At 40.6% G+C, this 17,264-nt stretch overlaps 1 protein-coding gene across 1 annotated transcript in view; it reads left to right on the top strand.

The window, feature by feature from the left end:
* srbd1 (S1 RNA binding domain 1) overlaps positions 1-16,780 on the top strand; it is a 47,745-nt gene extending 30,965 nt beyond the window's left edge. The window contains exons 17-21 of the mRNA XM_070841166.1: positions 6,406-6,512; positions 7,665-7,832; positions 8,614-8,763; positions 14,191-14,375; positions 15,861-16,780. Coding sequence (XP_070697267.1) covers positions 6,406-6,512; positions 7,665-7,832; positions 8,614-8,763; positions 14,191-14,375; positions 15,861-16,153 — 903 coding nt within the window. The 3' untranslated portion in view covers positions 16,154-16,780. The remainder of the gene's footprint in view (positions 1-6,405; positions 6,513-7,664; positions 7,833-8,613; positions 8,764-14,190; positions 14,376-15,860) is intronic.
* The last annotated feature ends 484 nt before the right edge of the window (positions 16,781-17,264 follow it).

The following is a 17,264-nucleotide window of genomic DNA, read 5'->3' as shown; positions in this document are numbered from 1 at the left end:
GATAAAACATAGATATTTACAGTGTAAAATAAGATCAATCAGGTTATTATCAGGATGGTGAAACAAGATATCAAAAAGTTAAGAAGTACTATGAAAAGCGTATTTTGGATGTTTAGAATGATGATCTGAAATCGGCCGGTCTGAGCTTACATTACTGGGAAAACCCTCTTTCCTTTTTCTTTTTGCCTTAACTTATTTTATTCTAAGTCAGAAATCCTGCTCAAGTCAGTGTGTCATTTGGACTTCCTGTACCCAGCTTGAACCTTACTCTGTTTTTATTTTCTCATGCTCTGCTGTGCAGTCCCTCAGGTAGTGTGTGTGTGCGCGCGCGTGATTGTTTTGCAGGAAGTTGAGAAATAGCCATTAGACATTTGTGAAAGGTGTTGGAAAAACATAAAACCATCTCCATGCTGTCATATCACTTTCAGCTGCTGATTTACAACTGGTATTTAACTATGCACCTATTCACGCACGCACACACACGCACATACACATACATACATACAAACTCTGCGCTAGGCCTACGAGCTTGGAATTGTATACAGCTTGAGGTCTCAGAGGCTTTTATCGAAGCTGTCAGTCAAGGAGCACATGACCTGCAGATAACCTCAGGCACCCTGTTAGTTTATCTATTGATTATCTGAGAGTGAAATATGTCAAGTAGAAGTTTCACTGTGTTGTCACACACAAAGACAATGAAGCACACATTTGGAGAGAATACACCTCAAATCCTGGCCTCTATTTTTTTTCTTTTCAGAAGTCATAAACATTTTAGCTTCAGAATTAAAGCAAACTCCTAACATTTCTCAGGACGATTTCAGCTTCTACTCTTTCCTCTCATGAAAGCCACTACATCTATAGCCAGAGGACTGGAGTTACATACTGCATAGGATTATGGGAGTTCAGATGCCCCTTTCTGTCTCTCTCCTCCTGTGAACAATCTCCCCTGCAGCTTCACTTGTCACTTGTACCAATATTTTGTAAAGTTGTTTCTTATGAAAACACTGCATGTGGGCACATTTTTCGGCTCCTTGCTAGCATTGACAGCTTTTCTCAAGTGAGGCTTACCAGTACTCAAATCCGGAAACATTCATACAGCAGGTGACTTCACGGTGGAAGTTGAGTGTTTTTCGGTCACACTCATGTAGAAATTTCTGAGTACTTCTGGAATGTGTTCAACCATTGCCAAAGAAAACTACCATACTGAAAATCAACATGCCTTTGAATTTAATAATGAAGGAATCTCCTCAAAATACACTAAATTCATCAAAATGTGTATTGTGTTTATATCAGACTAATAGTAACTTGCATCAACCTGATTGTTAAATCGTGGGTGAGGAATCCCACTAGCTGCTGGACCCCACATGAAAAGAAAATAAAGATTAAAAATAACCCAAATTTTCCCAATGTCTGAGGCCGAATGCCCTTTGATCCTACAGTGATCCTCTTACAGTTGTCCTTCCATTATTTACTGTCCTCAGGCTCTTGGTACTAGCAGCCATTCTGGCTCCAGCATGATTCCAGTTGCCAGTCTCTTAGTGGCATCATTCTTAAATGGCATTTCGCCTGCTGTCAGTCTGAAGATCTTTGTTAGTCAACACCTCAACTCACTGCAGCTGCTTCACCTCCCTATTTCCTCTCTGGCTCTCTCACTTTCTCGTCTGCTATATTTATAATTTTTGGATTTAGATTATTCACAGTACATACTTTGTGTTTAAAAAAGAAACCTGTATGTGTTTCTGTATCAGAGAAAAGGATATTAATGTTTTTCAGGTTCTCAGCAAAATAACTCACAAAGAGGCTTGTTTTCATTTTCTGTCTTTCTCTCCTGCTCTGTATTTCTCACCACTCTGCTTTTCTCTATCTATCTCTGATTGACATGCGGTAACTCAGCAGCATTTAAGTACTCGAGGTGCAGACAGAAGCACTTTGTTCTTGCGTATTGGTTGGCTGGCTTCAGCTGGTTTCCGGCCAATCCAAACATGACCTTCACACATAGGGATCCAGTCCATTTGCTCTGGATGATTTTGAGGTTTGGGGGTCCGTGCAATGGGAAGAGATGGGGGAGTGGAGGTGATTTCTGAAAGTGGATGGTAGCATGTCTGTGAATGCCACAGAGTCATCTGAAAAAATAAATGATGGCGAAGATGGTAATTCTGCGTTTTGTGAGTTGCAGTTGTGACATCCATTATCCTGTTTACCTCTAGGTGAGATTAATGAAAACAAGGGGGAGAAAAAAGGGATACATGCACTGAGAGAAAGAAAGATACAGAACGACATGCTCCATTGGTGCACTTAGTGCCACTGTAAACTGAGTAGAGCACCATGAGGGCCTCTGCTGTCTGGATGTCAGGACAGACACACACACACACTCACACACTCACACACACACACACACACACACACACACACACACACACACACACACACACACACACACACACACACACACACACACACACACGCACACACACACACTAGACTGTGTGTAAGTATGTTTAATAGAGCAGAACTTGCTTGTTTTCTGTAACAGTTACTCTCTTCCACTCCGACTCTGGCACAGTATATCATCGCTGTTGGTGCCAAAGATGCGCTTTTCTAAATCTATGTCTGTTGTTTTGCTTGATTGTCCTGTTTTTCTTCAGTTTTTTTCCCCTTTACTTTCTGTCTTGTGTGTTTGGGCAGCATTTTTATGATTGTTTTTACTTCATATTTGCATGTATAACAATACATTTTCAATGAGTAGCAGTGGTCAGCTAAGGTCAGACTCATCTTTGAACCAGATCAGCCAGTAGCATCTATTTACAATACAAGAATTGACAAATGTAGCTTTTCACATCTGGTTTAGAAATCTAGTCTTGGCCTCAGCTAGTGGTTGGCTGGGGGTAAATTTGAAGTGAAGTATGAAAGCCAGACATGCTAATGTGATTTTATGATACATAGCTGGGTTTTGCAACATACACGTGATAAATGAAGGATGAAGAAACTTGAGTTATTTCCCAGCTCGCTGACATCACCTTTGCTAATTTGTGCAGTATTTTTTCTTTTGGTAATAAATGATATTTAAAACAGGCCGTTTACAATGCTCTGGATAACATTTAACCTAACACGACTGTAAGTTTTGTTTTTGCAAAGTGAACGAAGGCACTCTATGCCGCAGAAGTTAATCCTGAACTTCTTGTCTTTTAGCAAATCATTATAAAATCATCAGCAAGCAAGTAAAACTTTATTTTTACAGTAGAGCACATTTCATGGAAAACACAGTGTGCTTCGCAGGAAACCATTAACTTTAAAACTGTATACACATACTGTACATACAGACATAAATACATACTCTGCTAACAGTTAACATGTATTATGCACAATACAACACAGGGTTGTTAAATAAAATTCAAGTGTTGTTCAGGTCAACATTAAAAACACTAGTCATTTGGAATAAAATATTTGCATTGGGTAGACTTTGCTTAAAAAAACCCAACTTGGCGAGGACTGTGTTGGGACCAGAAACATTTGGTCTGGTGTTTGTCACCTGTGTGATTGTGGCTTTTTTTTTTTTTTTTTCTTCACTTCTTTGGAAAAAAGTAAATACTTATTAAAGTAAAGCTACAGTTTCAGTTCAGCTTTTCCCAATCTGTAATTGAGCAGAGATGCGATGCACTGAGCTACACGTGCACCCTCTGTGTTAGCAGTTACAATACCTGAAAACCTCTCATGCTGCTCCCACCTCTATAGGGTTTCAAGAAGAATGTGAGAACACATTAATTAGGGTTTTACTGCAGATTAAAACTCACACTGCCTCGCACACCTCCACCTTTCTCGTGTGAAAACATTCTTCTCCGGTGTGACATTACAGGTGATTTCCTCTCTCCTCTGACTATCTCCGTCACTTTCCTTTATATCCTCTCGCCGGAAAATCATAAATCTTTCAGTCGTAGTTTTATGGGAACTGCTTATTGTTTGGAAAATTATTTTTATTGTCTCAGAAATGCCTCTGCCTGTCCACTAAGAATCAGACTGCAGGTCACATGAGGAGTCACCAGGGGTGCTGTGCTGTCTCTCCATTGCTCCTACTGTTTTTATCCGTCTTCACCTCTGCTGAATCACAGTGTTTATAATCCAATACACACAATTTAAATTAACTGTTGTGTTGCGGATGCTACAGTAATTCATTCAACACTTGAAACCTGAAACTTAAAGTACAACAGATTCATTAAATACATGAATCTTGGGTAATTGGGCAAAATGCCAGCATTGGTGTTTCTTTACAGCAATGAAGTGTTTCTTAAATGATTAATGATTATTAATGATTCCGATTCAGTTGTCTGATTTCACATTCATTTATGCTCAGTTCTGTTATGTCATTTCAGCGTAAAACTTACAATGCTTATTCATTTACATTAAATTCCTAGATTAAACATATTGAATGCATTACTTCAAAATATTTTCATCATATTCATATTGCCAAGATGCGATGTTGAGAGGAGGGATGTCATGTCAGTATCTAATCCGTGAAGTATGTTTAATCATCCACATGTGCTCATCCTGTAATTATAATACTTGTTGACAGCCGTTAAATGGAGTGGAAGTTATTTGCTTTGGCAGTTCTGAAAAATACCTGAGTGAAATCTTGTAACACAGTTTCAGACTGATAACATGCCCCTCTGGGTGACTGCTTTGGGCAGCGTACAAGACCCAAACTGAGCATCCTATATTGCCCCCAATCCATGCAATGACATCTTCTTAAATAATGAAAAAAATGTGAATAGTTTTAGATCTTCTTACATGTAAGTGAGTAAAAGTAATTGAGGTGAGAGTATTTTCTCCTTCTCAGCTGTGCCTTGATTATTATTGATTATTAACACATAGTATGCTAATCTCATGTCTTTCAGGTAATAATAGGAACATACCAACAGCTTGTACATGCCATACCAATCATACCAATGATTGTTTCATTCATAAAAATGGATTGTACTTGTGAATATAGTTCAGTACTGAACCTGTGCATTGAGTTAGATGGCCAAGCCAAAGTCCCATGTGACCTATGTCCCATGTGTTCTTTCGCCTGTACATACCTCTCCCTCCCTCCCTCCCTCATCTGTCTTGTTATTGCCGACAGAGAAGGATGCGCTTGCTAGCTGGCATTGTTGTTATCCATTTACACGCCAGTGTTTGTCACAGCTTGATCATGTTACAGGACAGCTCATGCCAGTCTCAGTCATATTGACACACACACACACACACACATAGAAAAGTATACCCCAACAGTAGTCTAGTTTAGACTGCTATCTAATCCTTGAGCAATTGCTGAGACATCAGTCTCCAGCTGAACTCCTTGGTTTTTGGCCCCCTCCAGCAGCCCAGGGCTTCTGTTTGTCTTGGGGCTGGACCTCTTAGAATATCTTAAATTTTATTTTGGTGTTTTGTTTAGATCAAGTTTATTTTTGGTAATATTTTGTCATTTGATATTTGCAAAAATTTCATTTGACATGTTGCTTTATGTTACATTCAACCGCTCGTCTGGTCTCCTCTCCTTGGCTGTCCCACCTGCTCCTTATTAGGAAAAAGATTCATGTACTTTTGGAAAATACATCCTGATTAATGGTTGATTGGCTGATGGTTGAGAAGTGTGAAAAGTTCATTTGGAGGATCTTTCTCGACAGCGAGCTACACTAATGAGAGTGCTGTGTTAGCAAGAGAGAGAGCGAGAGATAGCTGACAAGCCAAACTAAACATTCTCTGTGTCTAGTTTCCCTTCGCCTCTCCTTCTCTCTCCTGCTTTTTCTGTCTGCGTTTTAGTTGCCGTACTACTTGTCGATCAAATCTCCCTCTCAGTTTGTCAGGTTTTTTATTGCTAACCGTCTCTGCTGCTGTTTATCTGTTTGAGGATGGAATTTTAATTACCCCCTCAGGGGAAATTGTGCCTGCACAGGACCAAATAGTAGTATATAGTAAAAATGGAATATAATGGTGAAAAAATATACAGCATGGGGATTATATAAACAGAACATGATTATCTTAAGTCCATTTAAAAGCTCACAATAAAACATATTGGATAGACATGTTTAAATATGATGACAAATTACAGCAATGTAACAGGCAAAGGCAGCAGTATTAGCTTTAGAATACAATTTTTTTTTTGTTTTTTCTACCACTGTTTACTGTGAGTCCATCTCTAAAAGATTATAAAAATCTTAAACCACTAAAATGCTTTAAGAGTGATCATATGCCATATGTTTGTATGTGTTTCAGAGTGTTTTCTCCCTGTGCAACTGATGAAAACAGTAATCTAATGTTGTTTTCTCTGCTAATGCAACTTTCGTCTTGACACCTCTTGTCTGTTTGTGTCTTTCTGTCTGTCTCCTGTGTGTAAATGTGCGTGTGGGTTTGCTAAATATGTGTTTCTAGCATGATGTGTCAGCTGGAGCTCTGAAAGCAGCACTGGACAGTGTGGTGCAGGAGTGTGTGAGCTTCGTGGGAGTTGACATCAACATCTGCTCCGAGACACTGATGAGGTAGGCGACACATAAAGATCCATATATACACAACCAATTGCGTGTGTGCACAGCAGCACTCTCTCCTACATACACACATGCAAATTGTGAAACAGATGAAGTAGGGCTTAGACCTCTGACATACTTTCCCTTAGCAGTCACAACATGGCAAAGCTTCATTCACACTCATGCATAGGCGCATGCTTGATATACACACACACACACACACACACACACACACACACACACACACACACACACACACACACACACACACACAAATGGCCTGCCAGCTTTCTGTTGAGACTAATGCTTCACACCCTGGCCTCACTTACTAGGCTGACTGCAATCAACACACATTAGCAAGGTAGACACACACACACACACACACACACACACACACACTGTAACACACATAGAAATGTACATATTCATAATATCTTTGGTAGAATACAGAGCAGCAAGTGCAGTAGACATACACATGATTTAAAAGTACATGAAGTGCACAAATTTGATATATTCATACACACACATATTAGTTACAAACAGTATAAAATGAGCTGGCATGAGTTGCAGGGCAGGCATCAGGTCATCTGTTTACCTGTCTGCTCTGCAAGTGAGCTTTTTCCATCCCTGCCAGAGGTTTTGCTACACATACATGCATACACACGTTAAACACACACAGACGTGTTGATGACTGAGGTATTATGTAGAGTGTTGACATTGCTGTGTGTTTTAGTGTGAGTGAGTCACTGTGGACATTAACAGAGCAGACCTAATTGAGTTTCAACTCACCTCCCATCATTGCTCGGCCAAAAACTGGACAAATACACACATCAGATATTGGCTCATGTGTGTCCCTTGCCAATGTTGCTATTGCCTGTTTAAATCCCAGGTTGCATTCTGCATAATCTGCTCTGTGTGTATTGTAGAAATCTGTCATGCACCGCATGGAAAGCAAGTGCTACAGAGTATTGTGTAGTTACAGTGTATCTTATAATGAAGCTAACCTGTGGTTTACCCTCACGTTAATGTGAGGAACACATCAGCATGCAGAACAGGGACCTCAGAAATTAATATACAGACCTCAAATAAACTTCCAGAAATGATATTGATTAACAGATGATGTGTTGTGTTGCTTTTTCCCTTTTCATTTATTGTTTTGTCTCCAAGGCATGTAGCAGGCCTAAATGCGGGCAGGGCGAGGAGTATTGCAGAGTGGAGAGAGCAAAATGGTCCCTTCATCAACAGGGAGCAACTGAAACTGGTCAAAGGCATGGGGCCCAAGAGCTACCAGCAGTGTGCTGGCTTCATTAGAATCAACCCGCAAACCCTACATAGGTACACACTCGTATGTTCTTATTAAAGGGTCAGCTTGCACAAATGGCAGAAAAACATTATTTCACATTTAGTGTTATCTAGCTAAACAAGTAGTTCAGATTGAATTTTCCCAGGTTTTGAGATATACTTGTCTGAGATTACCTCACTGGAATTTCATTTGTGTTGCTCAAAGCCTTAAACTTACTTTTAAACTACAGGATTTCACAATGAAAAGCAGTTGTAGCCCTGTCCATGTCACACACACACACACACACACACACACAAAACTAAATTAAAGATAAGAATAGAAAATAAAGTAGGTCAAAGATAAAAACATATATCTAAATTTAGATAAACACGCAATTTACAGTATTCAGTACATACATATGTAAATTATGAATGTAAAGTTCTAGTGCAAAGAAATAACAGCAAAATTCACAGATGCAATGAAAGCATTTACAGTGTATGTAGTTGAATGTGCAATATACGGAGTCAGTTACTCTGGCTGATCCACAGACTTTAAGACTCTGGAAGTATAGCTCTGAAATAGTACTGAATAAATGTTGACAGGATTATCTGGATTATCCAGAGTAACAAAAACACTGTTTCTAGACAGGCACTTTGCTGTTGAAATTTTAATACAGTGAGTGGTGCAAACAAAATTAGCTAAGAAGGATTCTTAGCTAAGGAGGAAATTTTTTTTTTATTTGTTGAATTGACCCCCCCTTGTTTTGATACGAGGGCTCTCTAGTACTTGGACTTCCTCATGAATGTAAAATGTCGGTCTTTCTTGTCAAAACAGTGCCACATCCTCACCTCACCCTCCATCCGCAGCACCAGAGAAACCAGCAGCTAAGAAGGGCAAAGGAAAAGCTTGCGTCAACATACCAACCTCATTTGACCCCCTTGACCAGACCTGTATACACCCAGAGTCCTACCATGTGGCACAGAGGTACAGTACACACAAACATGCAAACACACAGACACACACACACACTTGCGCGGCAGCCTACCCCACTGGCCAAAGCATGTTCGGGCTAAGATGGAGTTGATTTTGACACCGTCTCATATGGGGCTGGTTATGGTGGTGGAGGCCTCGGATTTGATTTACACAGACATGGGATACAAGAGAGGAGGCGTTGGCTTTGTATGTGTGTATGTCTGTGTTGCTGTGTGTTTGTGTGTGTGTGTCCTTGTGTGAGAAATGATTGTTAGCGGTGCTGATGCTGATATCAAAAGCACATTGTGCATCTGCCTAAGACTTATACGTCTTGTCCGTGTGTGTGTGTGTGTGTGTGTGTGTGTGTGTGTGTGGTATAGAGCGAGCCCTCTCTCCCACAGCTGTAGTCACTCAACTGTGTTTAGTCTACATACGTTCTGACACTAGAGGCTCTAAGCATCGCTCCCCTCATGTTGATGCGCCTTTAATGGCCTCAGTACATGTGTGTGAGCATGTGTGTCTCTATGTGCACATGTGTGAAAATAGATTGATGGAGCTTGTATGGGAAGCTTGTATGTTTTTATGTATCTTTCCTACTTCAACTAAGTGACCATGTGTGTTTGTGGGTGTCTGTGTGTTCAGCATAGACTGTACTGTACTGTTGTCAATCAAAGAGCTGTTAAGAAAAAAAGACAAATCAACTCCCCTTCTATTTCTGTTTCATTTTCTGTTACTATTCTTTTTTTTTTTCTGTGCAAACACCTTTCTCTTTCTCATCCATCCATCCATCCATCCAGTCCTCTTTTTCACTGTCTGTCTTTCTTCCTTAGTGGTGTTTATCACAGCTCAGTAAGGTACCCAAATGCTGCTGGTCTAATGAGGCTTTCTTAAATGTCAGTCACCATTACTCACACCGGTCAGACAGAGAGAGTCCGTGTGTCCGTGTGTCCGTGTCCGTGTGTGTGTCCCAATTTAATTGTCTTCCTCTTCAGTCAGGGCTAAAGTTAAACCGATTGTTTTATCTGCTGTTGAATTTTAATTTGAAATATTACTTTTAACAATTAAGTTTGACAGTTAAAACAGAAAAAAAGTCTCTATCCCATTTAGTTCAGTTGAATTTTAGGAATACTGGTAAAAATGTAATCTGGGGCAGAGAGACTGACTGTGTAAGTCTACCTTTTTGATAAGTCTGAATGTTTTGCTTTGCTCTGCTCTCTCATATTTTGACTGCTGTATTTGTACACTAAATATCCTACATTTACAAAGTAGGTGGCATAAGTGGTAGAAAACCACCAATCTTGCCCCTTACCCATTTTTTTCCCTCTCCATCATTGAATCTTTCTCCTGTTTTTCACCACCACCACTTATCATTCTCTGCTTTTCTACTTTTCCTGCTGTTCAGTATTCTTCGCACTGTGTTGGCAAATACTGTATCCTTTGTTATGACTATCATATAATCCACGTCTGGCAATTTACTCACTTCAGTGCAAATTCATTTCTCACGTGCTTGCACAGATATTTTTTTTATAGTCTCAATTTCACAAACTCTTGCAGAATATGAAGAGCAAATATTTTAGAAGATCCCAAAGTGTGTCTCGTGGTTTTACAGTGTGTCACATCCCTTTTTTAATGATGATAAGTGGGGATGAGGTCTGATGACATGCAGGAAAAGTCATGCACGTCAGCACTTGCTGTTCCTTGGAATTTAGATGGTGTGGTGTAGTTTTGATGCAATGGAAAATAAATCATCTGCCGCTAAGCTTTGCATCAGAGGGTACGTCAGGCTTCTGCACAATACACCATCGTGCTCGTATGTATGTGTGTATAATTGAGGCTGGTTTGGCTGTCTCATCACATAATCTGTAGCGTCCCAGCTGAAAAATGAGTAGTTAAGCCTGGGCTGATGGTCTAATGTCCTTTATTCAACTTTCTTGTAGTTCATAGACCATGTAAGAGCTAAACAAAGATTAAACAAACAAAAATGCAAATTAATAAAGTGAACTCTGTGAGTCTTGAGAAGATAGCTAATTCACAAAATAAACACTAATAATCCAATATACCTTGTTGCCACTCTCGACTGGAGCTAAACTCCTGTTCCAGCTTACTACGCTTGTTAATCTCCCCGTGCTCCGTTACTGTTACTTTCACTCCGTCTTATTTGCACCATTTTTACTTCCTTCCTTTACTCCAAACAACTCCAAACTTCCGTGTTCACAGGAAACGCTATAAGAACAATATGTCAAATGCATTAAAAGCACAAACTTCTTGGGGTCATTTACATTTTCCCTCAACATAACGGTTATAATCTTACACGTTGACTTATCTGTTTAAGAAAGAAGCTTGCTGTCTTTGTGACTTTTGATGTCATTCATAGAAGAAGTAATGGTTTAATTTGATCTTAAAATAAAAACATATTGCAGTAAACTGTTTACGACTTTTTCCCCCTTTGTGTCATGCAAGCAAGTCAGTGTTACATTTTGAAAGTGAATTTTATTTTGAAAACACTCTTCTTTAGAGTCACTAATGGGGCACATTTGACCCCTCACTAAATGAAAGTCTCAGTGAGCGTTAGATGTTAGGGCATCACTGAGATGCCTCGCTGCTCTTCTCACGTCCTCACCTACAACCGATGAAAACAGGGGGCTGAAGGGAGGATTGTCGAGGAATGCTGTTTGTGTGTGTGAGTGAGTGAGTGTCTGTCTGTCTCTTCATGGTGTATAAGGAATATCATGTTCATCACATTAGTGAAACTGGATCCTCCATTACTGCTCACAACCCACACATCACCCCCTTTTTGAAACCATATACAACACACACACACACACACACACACACACACACACACACACACACACACACACACACACAAGGACACAATTTGCCCACCTCAGTTTCAGAAATAGTGGGATATGTTTGCCTAAAAAAATATCTGATATGTAACGCTGAAACTTTTCTCTAAGGAATGTTAATATTCAGCTGTAGAGGATCTACTCTGTTACAGTATTTCACATCAAAATATCAATGAAGCATATTGTTGTTAGGCAGCTGGGTCCATTCCATGAAAAATACAGTATCACTCTGATATGAGACAGAGGGGGTCCACTCTGTGACGAATACTTCTCTGATATGTAACAGTCGGGGCCCAATATTTCTATAATACAAGACAGAGTGGGTTCTTGCTGTGGGCCTGGATAAAATCTAAATCCTAGCCCACCCATCACCACATTCTCTCTCTCTCTCACACACACACACACTCGGTGTTGGTAGTAATTATAGGAGTATGAACCCAACAGTGGTGGAGGCCTCTGGGCTGCTGGTACCCCTTAAATACTAACATACCCTTGGAAAAATGAGATGGGCAAGACCACGCACATGCACACACAGACACACACACACAGACACACACACACCTGAAAGTAGAACCCACCAAAACTTCTCCTCTCCTCTATATTTTTTGCCACTTAAAGGGATGTTCCTAAATTCAGTCTTGAAACTGCTGATCTGTCCCCGCTCAGATCTGTGTGCTCTTATGTTTAGAGGTCCGATGTTTGAATGGTTTGAGGTTCTATTCTCTCTGCTATTAGTGGGTATCCACTGAGAAAAGTATGGAGCTCTTCCTCATTGGACAAGAGCAGGAAAGCTTGATTGAAATCCTCAGTGGCACTGATCGTAATATTGCCATACACTGCTTTTTCTACATTTCCAGTTAGATAAGTCACTCTGTGGATGTCTGTTAGGGAGCGAAAAATCTGATTTATGATATACTTTTGCTTGCTGCACTTCAGTAAGGGAAAAATATGACTTTTTAAGCAAAATTCTATACTCCAGTGAGTGCTAAAGCTAAACACCCAACACTTTTGAGAGTCTAGAGAGAGGGGAGATATTGTATGTAAGAGAGGAAAAAGAGAGATGGGAGGTCTCAGGCTGGATTCAACCCATCGGGGCTATGTGGTATGCGCCTTATACCACTAGGCCACCAAGACGCAAGTATTTCTTTTCCTGTAAAAAGATATATGGTTGGAAAGCTAAGAAGCCTATGGAGACACAGCGAAGAAGATCCTAGTGTTAGGCAGGCATCCATTTTAGTCCAAAGGTGCTGTTTCCTCACCACTAAGCCATTTCTGGCACATACTCAACTTCTATTTTGTACTGATCTGGCTTGCTGGTGTTGAGGGATTGATTCCTCTTGTCTCCCCCTTTTGGATGGTAGACGGTGACTTTGCTGGCAGGGGCCTCTCCGCTCACAGCTGTCTCATACATAGTTTGTACACAAGCCGTGTCCCGTTACATCCGCACTGTCCCTGCCACTGCCAAATGAGCATTTCTGAACAACATTGTGTATGAATCAACTTCGCGTGTGTGTATGTTCTTGTATGTGTGCGTCCACCTGTTCTGTCCATCATGGGGGGGACAGCTGCGGAGTCTGTTTGGCGTCAGGCTGCCAGTGAGCGACATCCATCATGGACGCTACCCAGCTGGTCCACACATAGAGGCAAATGCATTCACATCTATCACCAGCTGTGGAAAGTGCCTACTGTAAATAATATATACAGTACGTACAATACTCACACCGACACAGGCATCCCATATTTTTCCGCAACCCCATTTGTTACTTAGGCTTTAAAAGTCTATTTAGAATTTAGACTAGCTAATTAGTTTGGATTTAAATTCCAGGCTCAGTTAATTTTAAGTGGTGCAACCTGACTGACTGTCTAGACATTTTGGAGGTGGGACATCCTGCTAGAATAAAGTGATAGAGGGAGATTTTTCCAGGCAGTTGACAGATGGACAAACAGTCCAACCTTAGGAAAGTGGAGGCAGTTTCATGAGACAAGGTGTCAGAGTGTTTACAGCCCACTGTGGATTTACCTGATTTAATAGGGGGTTAAATAAATGCATGTATGTGTGCTTGTATGTGCTTTTAGAACAGAAAGCCCCGCCTTAGCAGCTCATGGCTTTACTTGTAATTACTCCCACACCTCTCCTAGCCTCCCTCCTTTCCCCCAGCACCCACTCACTTTACCTGCATTAGCTTAGCTTTTCTCTCCCTCCTCCCTGCTTCTTGGCTTTTCTTATCTTTTATCTTCTGTTATTTTTAACAGTAACACTTTTCCTTTCCTCATCATTCTTTCCAGTCATCCCTTTTCACCCTCCCTCCATCCTTTCCTCTTTGCTTCTCTCTTACGCCATCCCTCATAGACCAGGGTCTGTCCTTCAGTCGGCCAGGAATATGGTGCTTGTGCTTTAGACCAACTACAACAATCTGTATTAAACTCCCTTATGAACGCTTTGTCTCTTGCTAGCAAATACAGACACTGTTTGTGTTCACAAAACATACAAATAGTTTATCTTGTTTATTTGCTGTCAGTTTTAAAGTTTGAAGTTTTAAAAGTTGAATTTTCACACTCTATGCTATGTGTTTTACTCTTTTTTTTCTAGATTTCTGTCCATTGTTGGTGGGAGTGCAGACCAGATTGGGAGTGCAGGCCTACAACAGTGTGTGGAGAGCAAGGTTAGGGCCAGCAGTATCGAGGAACTGGCCAGGACAGTGGACACCACAGTTGAGACCCTCAAACTCATCATAGATGGCATCACGCAGCCTCCTGGGTTCGACATACGACAAAGTAAGACTCCCGCCACTCGCGGTCATGCTGAAATATTGATATGTACTCATTTTTTGAGTACAAATCAATATGGAAGTAAATAATATGTAAGTAAGAAAATAAATAAATATATACGTAGAATTTACTCTTAAGTAAAACAAGAATAGAAATATATCAGCAGGAGGAAAAAATACAGCATATTTATCCATTTAAACTCAACATTTTCTACATGGTTTATTTGATTCCTTTCACAATCTAATACATCACTTATACACATGTGTTTATGTTCATCACCCTCCTCTTTTTATACAAGAAAAACCACAGAAAACACAAACTCTTACTTCTAAGGTCATACATGTGTTAGTACTAAGCATATTTGTGTACAAAAATCTTAGTGTTTTTGAATCGTATAAAATTTCATAGACGGCACTTATCTGCAACCTTTCAGTCGCAGTAACTTCTCTCAGTCTTTTAATGTCTTTTATTGGTCCCCTGACCATTTATTGGTCCCACTGATAGAAGGTTGAACTGGTATTTGTCCAGTTCTTTGGCTGCTTTGCCAGTTAAAACACACACTGACTTTTCTTGTGTCTTTATTATAATAGGCATGTCCTGGCAGTGTAACTTGATAGGATCTGACAGTGTTGGGGATTCCTCCCTGTAGCCCAACAATGCAGCCAGTATGTTTCTGACTGAGTGTGATCGGTCCTGCAGACTGTGTTGTTGGACAGCATCGATCTTAAGAATGATCAATTCAGGAAAAAGAATCCGGTAATTAGCTTTGTCCTAAATCATAAAGAAAGATAAGACAAGGTTACTTGGCTTAGTGTTCTCATGCAAAACAACTGCCAAAAAAAGAAAATGAATGAGCTTGGGTTTGTAAAGTATTTTTACAATTAATGTCTGATTTCCAGTCTTGTCAGTTAAATACAAAATAATTTCCATGCCTTATTACCAGGCTTTCCTTTTTCATACAATTTCATGTGGACAGGGAAAAAAGTCAAGGACGGATACCCAGTCAGTGCTGGCTAACTCCTCCTAAAATTAAGGAACACAGCTTCAAGGTTCATTCTCAGGTTGGCCCTATTCGGTTGCAGCACATTACGCTTGGCGTCCTAGCCAGTGCTCAGCTGAGTAAACAGATGGGCCGAGGCTACCACATGAAATCAGTGCTGTGGGGAGGATAATTGGACCGGACTATTTCCTGGGGTGCGAGCCTTCCTTGTTTGTGTTAATGCTACAGAAAGGAAAAAGATCTCTCTTATGAACAGACCAAGTGGAAAGTGGGGTAGAATTGAATGCTGAGAAATGTGGAAGTATGCAGGCACAAGTATTGGGTTGCTGCTTGAAATCTAATATCTATTTGTCATTTCTGCCCCGCCCCGTGCTTTCTGCATCCCCTTTCCCTTCTCTCCTCCCAAACATTTGTGCTAGCTGCCACCCATACCTGACTCCCTCTCAGCTCCCTCATTTTTTTTGATATTTCTCTCTTTTTGCTATCTCCAGATTTTGGGCAGGAGGACTTTAAGCGGGGCATTGTGTCAATGAGCGATCTGCGGGTGGGAACAGTGCTGACGGGCCGGGTGGACAACACAGCTCTGTTCGGTGCTTTTGTCGATATCGGTGTTGGCCGCTCGGGCCTTATCCACAAGAAATACATCACCCCAGACAAACTCCCTGTCAGACAGCGCCGCCGCAGCCTGGCTCTGGGACCCGGGGAACGGGTGGAGGTCCGGGTTCTAAATGTGGACCCTCAGAGGGGCCGAATCGGCCTGGACCTGATCAGGGTCCTGGAATAGACTCACTTAATTCCCATAAATAATGCTGGACAACTGACCTGGATTTATGACAGGAAATTACACAGACAGCTACTGACAGGCAAATTACTTCATGATAGTAACAGTCACGTGGATGAGAATGAGACTAGAATCTGATAAGCAGATAAGCAAGAGCTGAATAAAGCAAGTTAGCAGGCAACCTGTTCTCTCCTATTCAGCTCCTGCAATTTGTTCTGCAAAAATGTTCAAATCAAAAGAAATAATCCAACTCAAACAGGTGTCTCAAGTTCAGTGAAATAAAATCAATCTCCTTACAGTTATGTTACCAGCTGGGATACTTTCGTACTTTCCCCTTACTCTCAGTTTGCATATGCTTGCTGTGTATCATTGGGAGTAGTTGTAGTAATGCTTAGGATTTAGGACCAAACCTGAAAATTTGTCCTTTTTTGTTTGTCAATTTCCTGGCTGGCAGTCTGCACACACTGCCATCCACTGATCATTAGAGGAGACACTAATGAAACAGTAATAAATAATTTGCACTTTAGCAGGAGTGCTGATGGCTTTAAAGTTGAGCAGCAATTGTTCATTTAAAATATTATTTGCATTCTTATTCACCTTCAACTCAAGGTATTTATTGTTTTGTACCGTTGTAAAGATGACTTTAGTAGTCAACAAGTAATCTTTAACAAATTTTGTTAAAATACTGGCTTCATCTGCTGGTGAGGTTTTGGCATTAAAATGTGTTCTGTATACCTTGCACTCCTGATGTCCATTTTCGCAAAATGAAGAATTCAGCAAATTGCACACTCAGCAGTTTGATCAGATTCACATCAGAGAGGAAGGAAATAGATGAGAATAGAAAGAGGGAGGACTGCATAAAACGGGGAGAAAAGGAAGGTGTGAGAAAGAGAGAAGCATATGTGGTAAGTGATGGAAAGAGGAAAGAAGACACTGGTTAAAGAACAACTTTTTCTTCTAGACAACAGGAAAATGTGAAAAGACAGAATGAGTGAGCATTTGGGAGGATGGGTGGAAACGGGTATGGGGGGAGGAGGAGGAGGAGGAGTGGGGAGTATTTCTATCTCCCAGACTGCAGTAAAGCCTGAAGGCTTTTTAGACATGGTCCCAGACA

This window comes from Pempheris klunzingeri, chromosome 12, assembly GCF_042242105.1.
Source record: "Pempheris klunzingeri isolate RE-2024b chromosome 12, fPemKlu1.hap1, whole genome shotgun sequence".
NCBI lineage: Eukaryota > Metazoa > Chordata > Actinopteri > Acropomatiformes > Pempheridae > Pempheris > Pempheris klunzingeri.
Note: the sequence above shows the minus strand (reverse complement) of the source record. Positions and strands in the feature narration are given on the sequence as shown.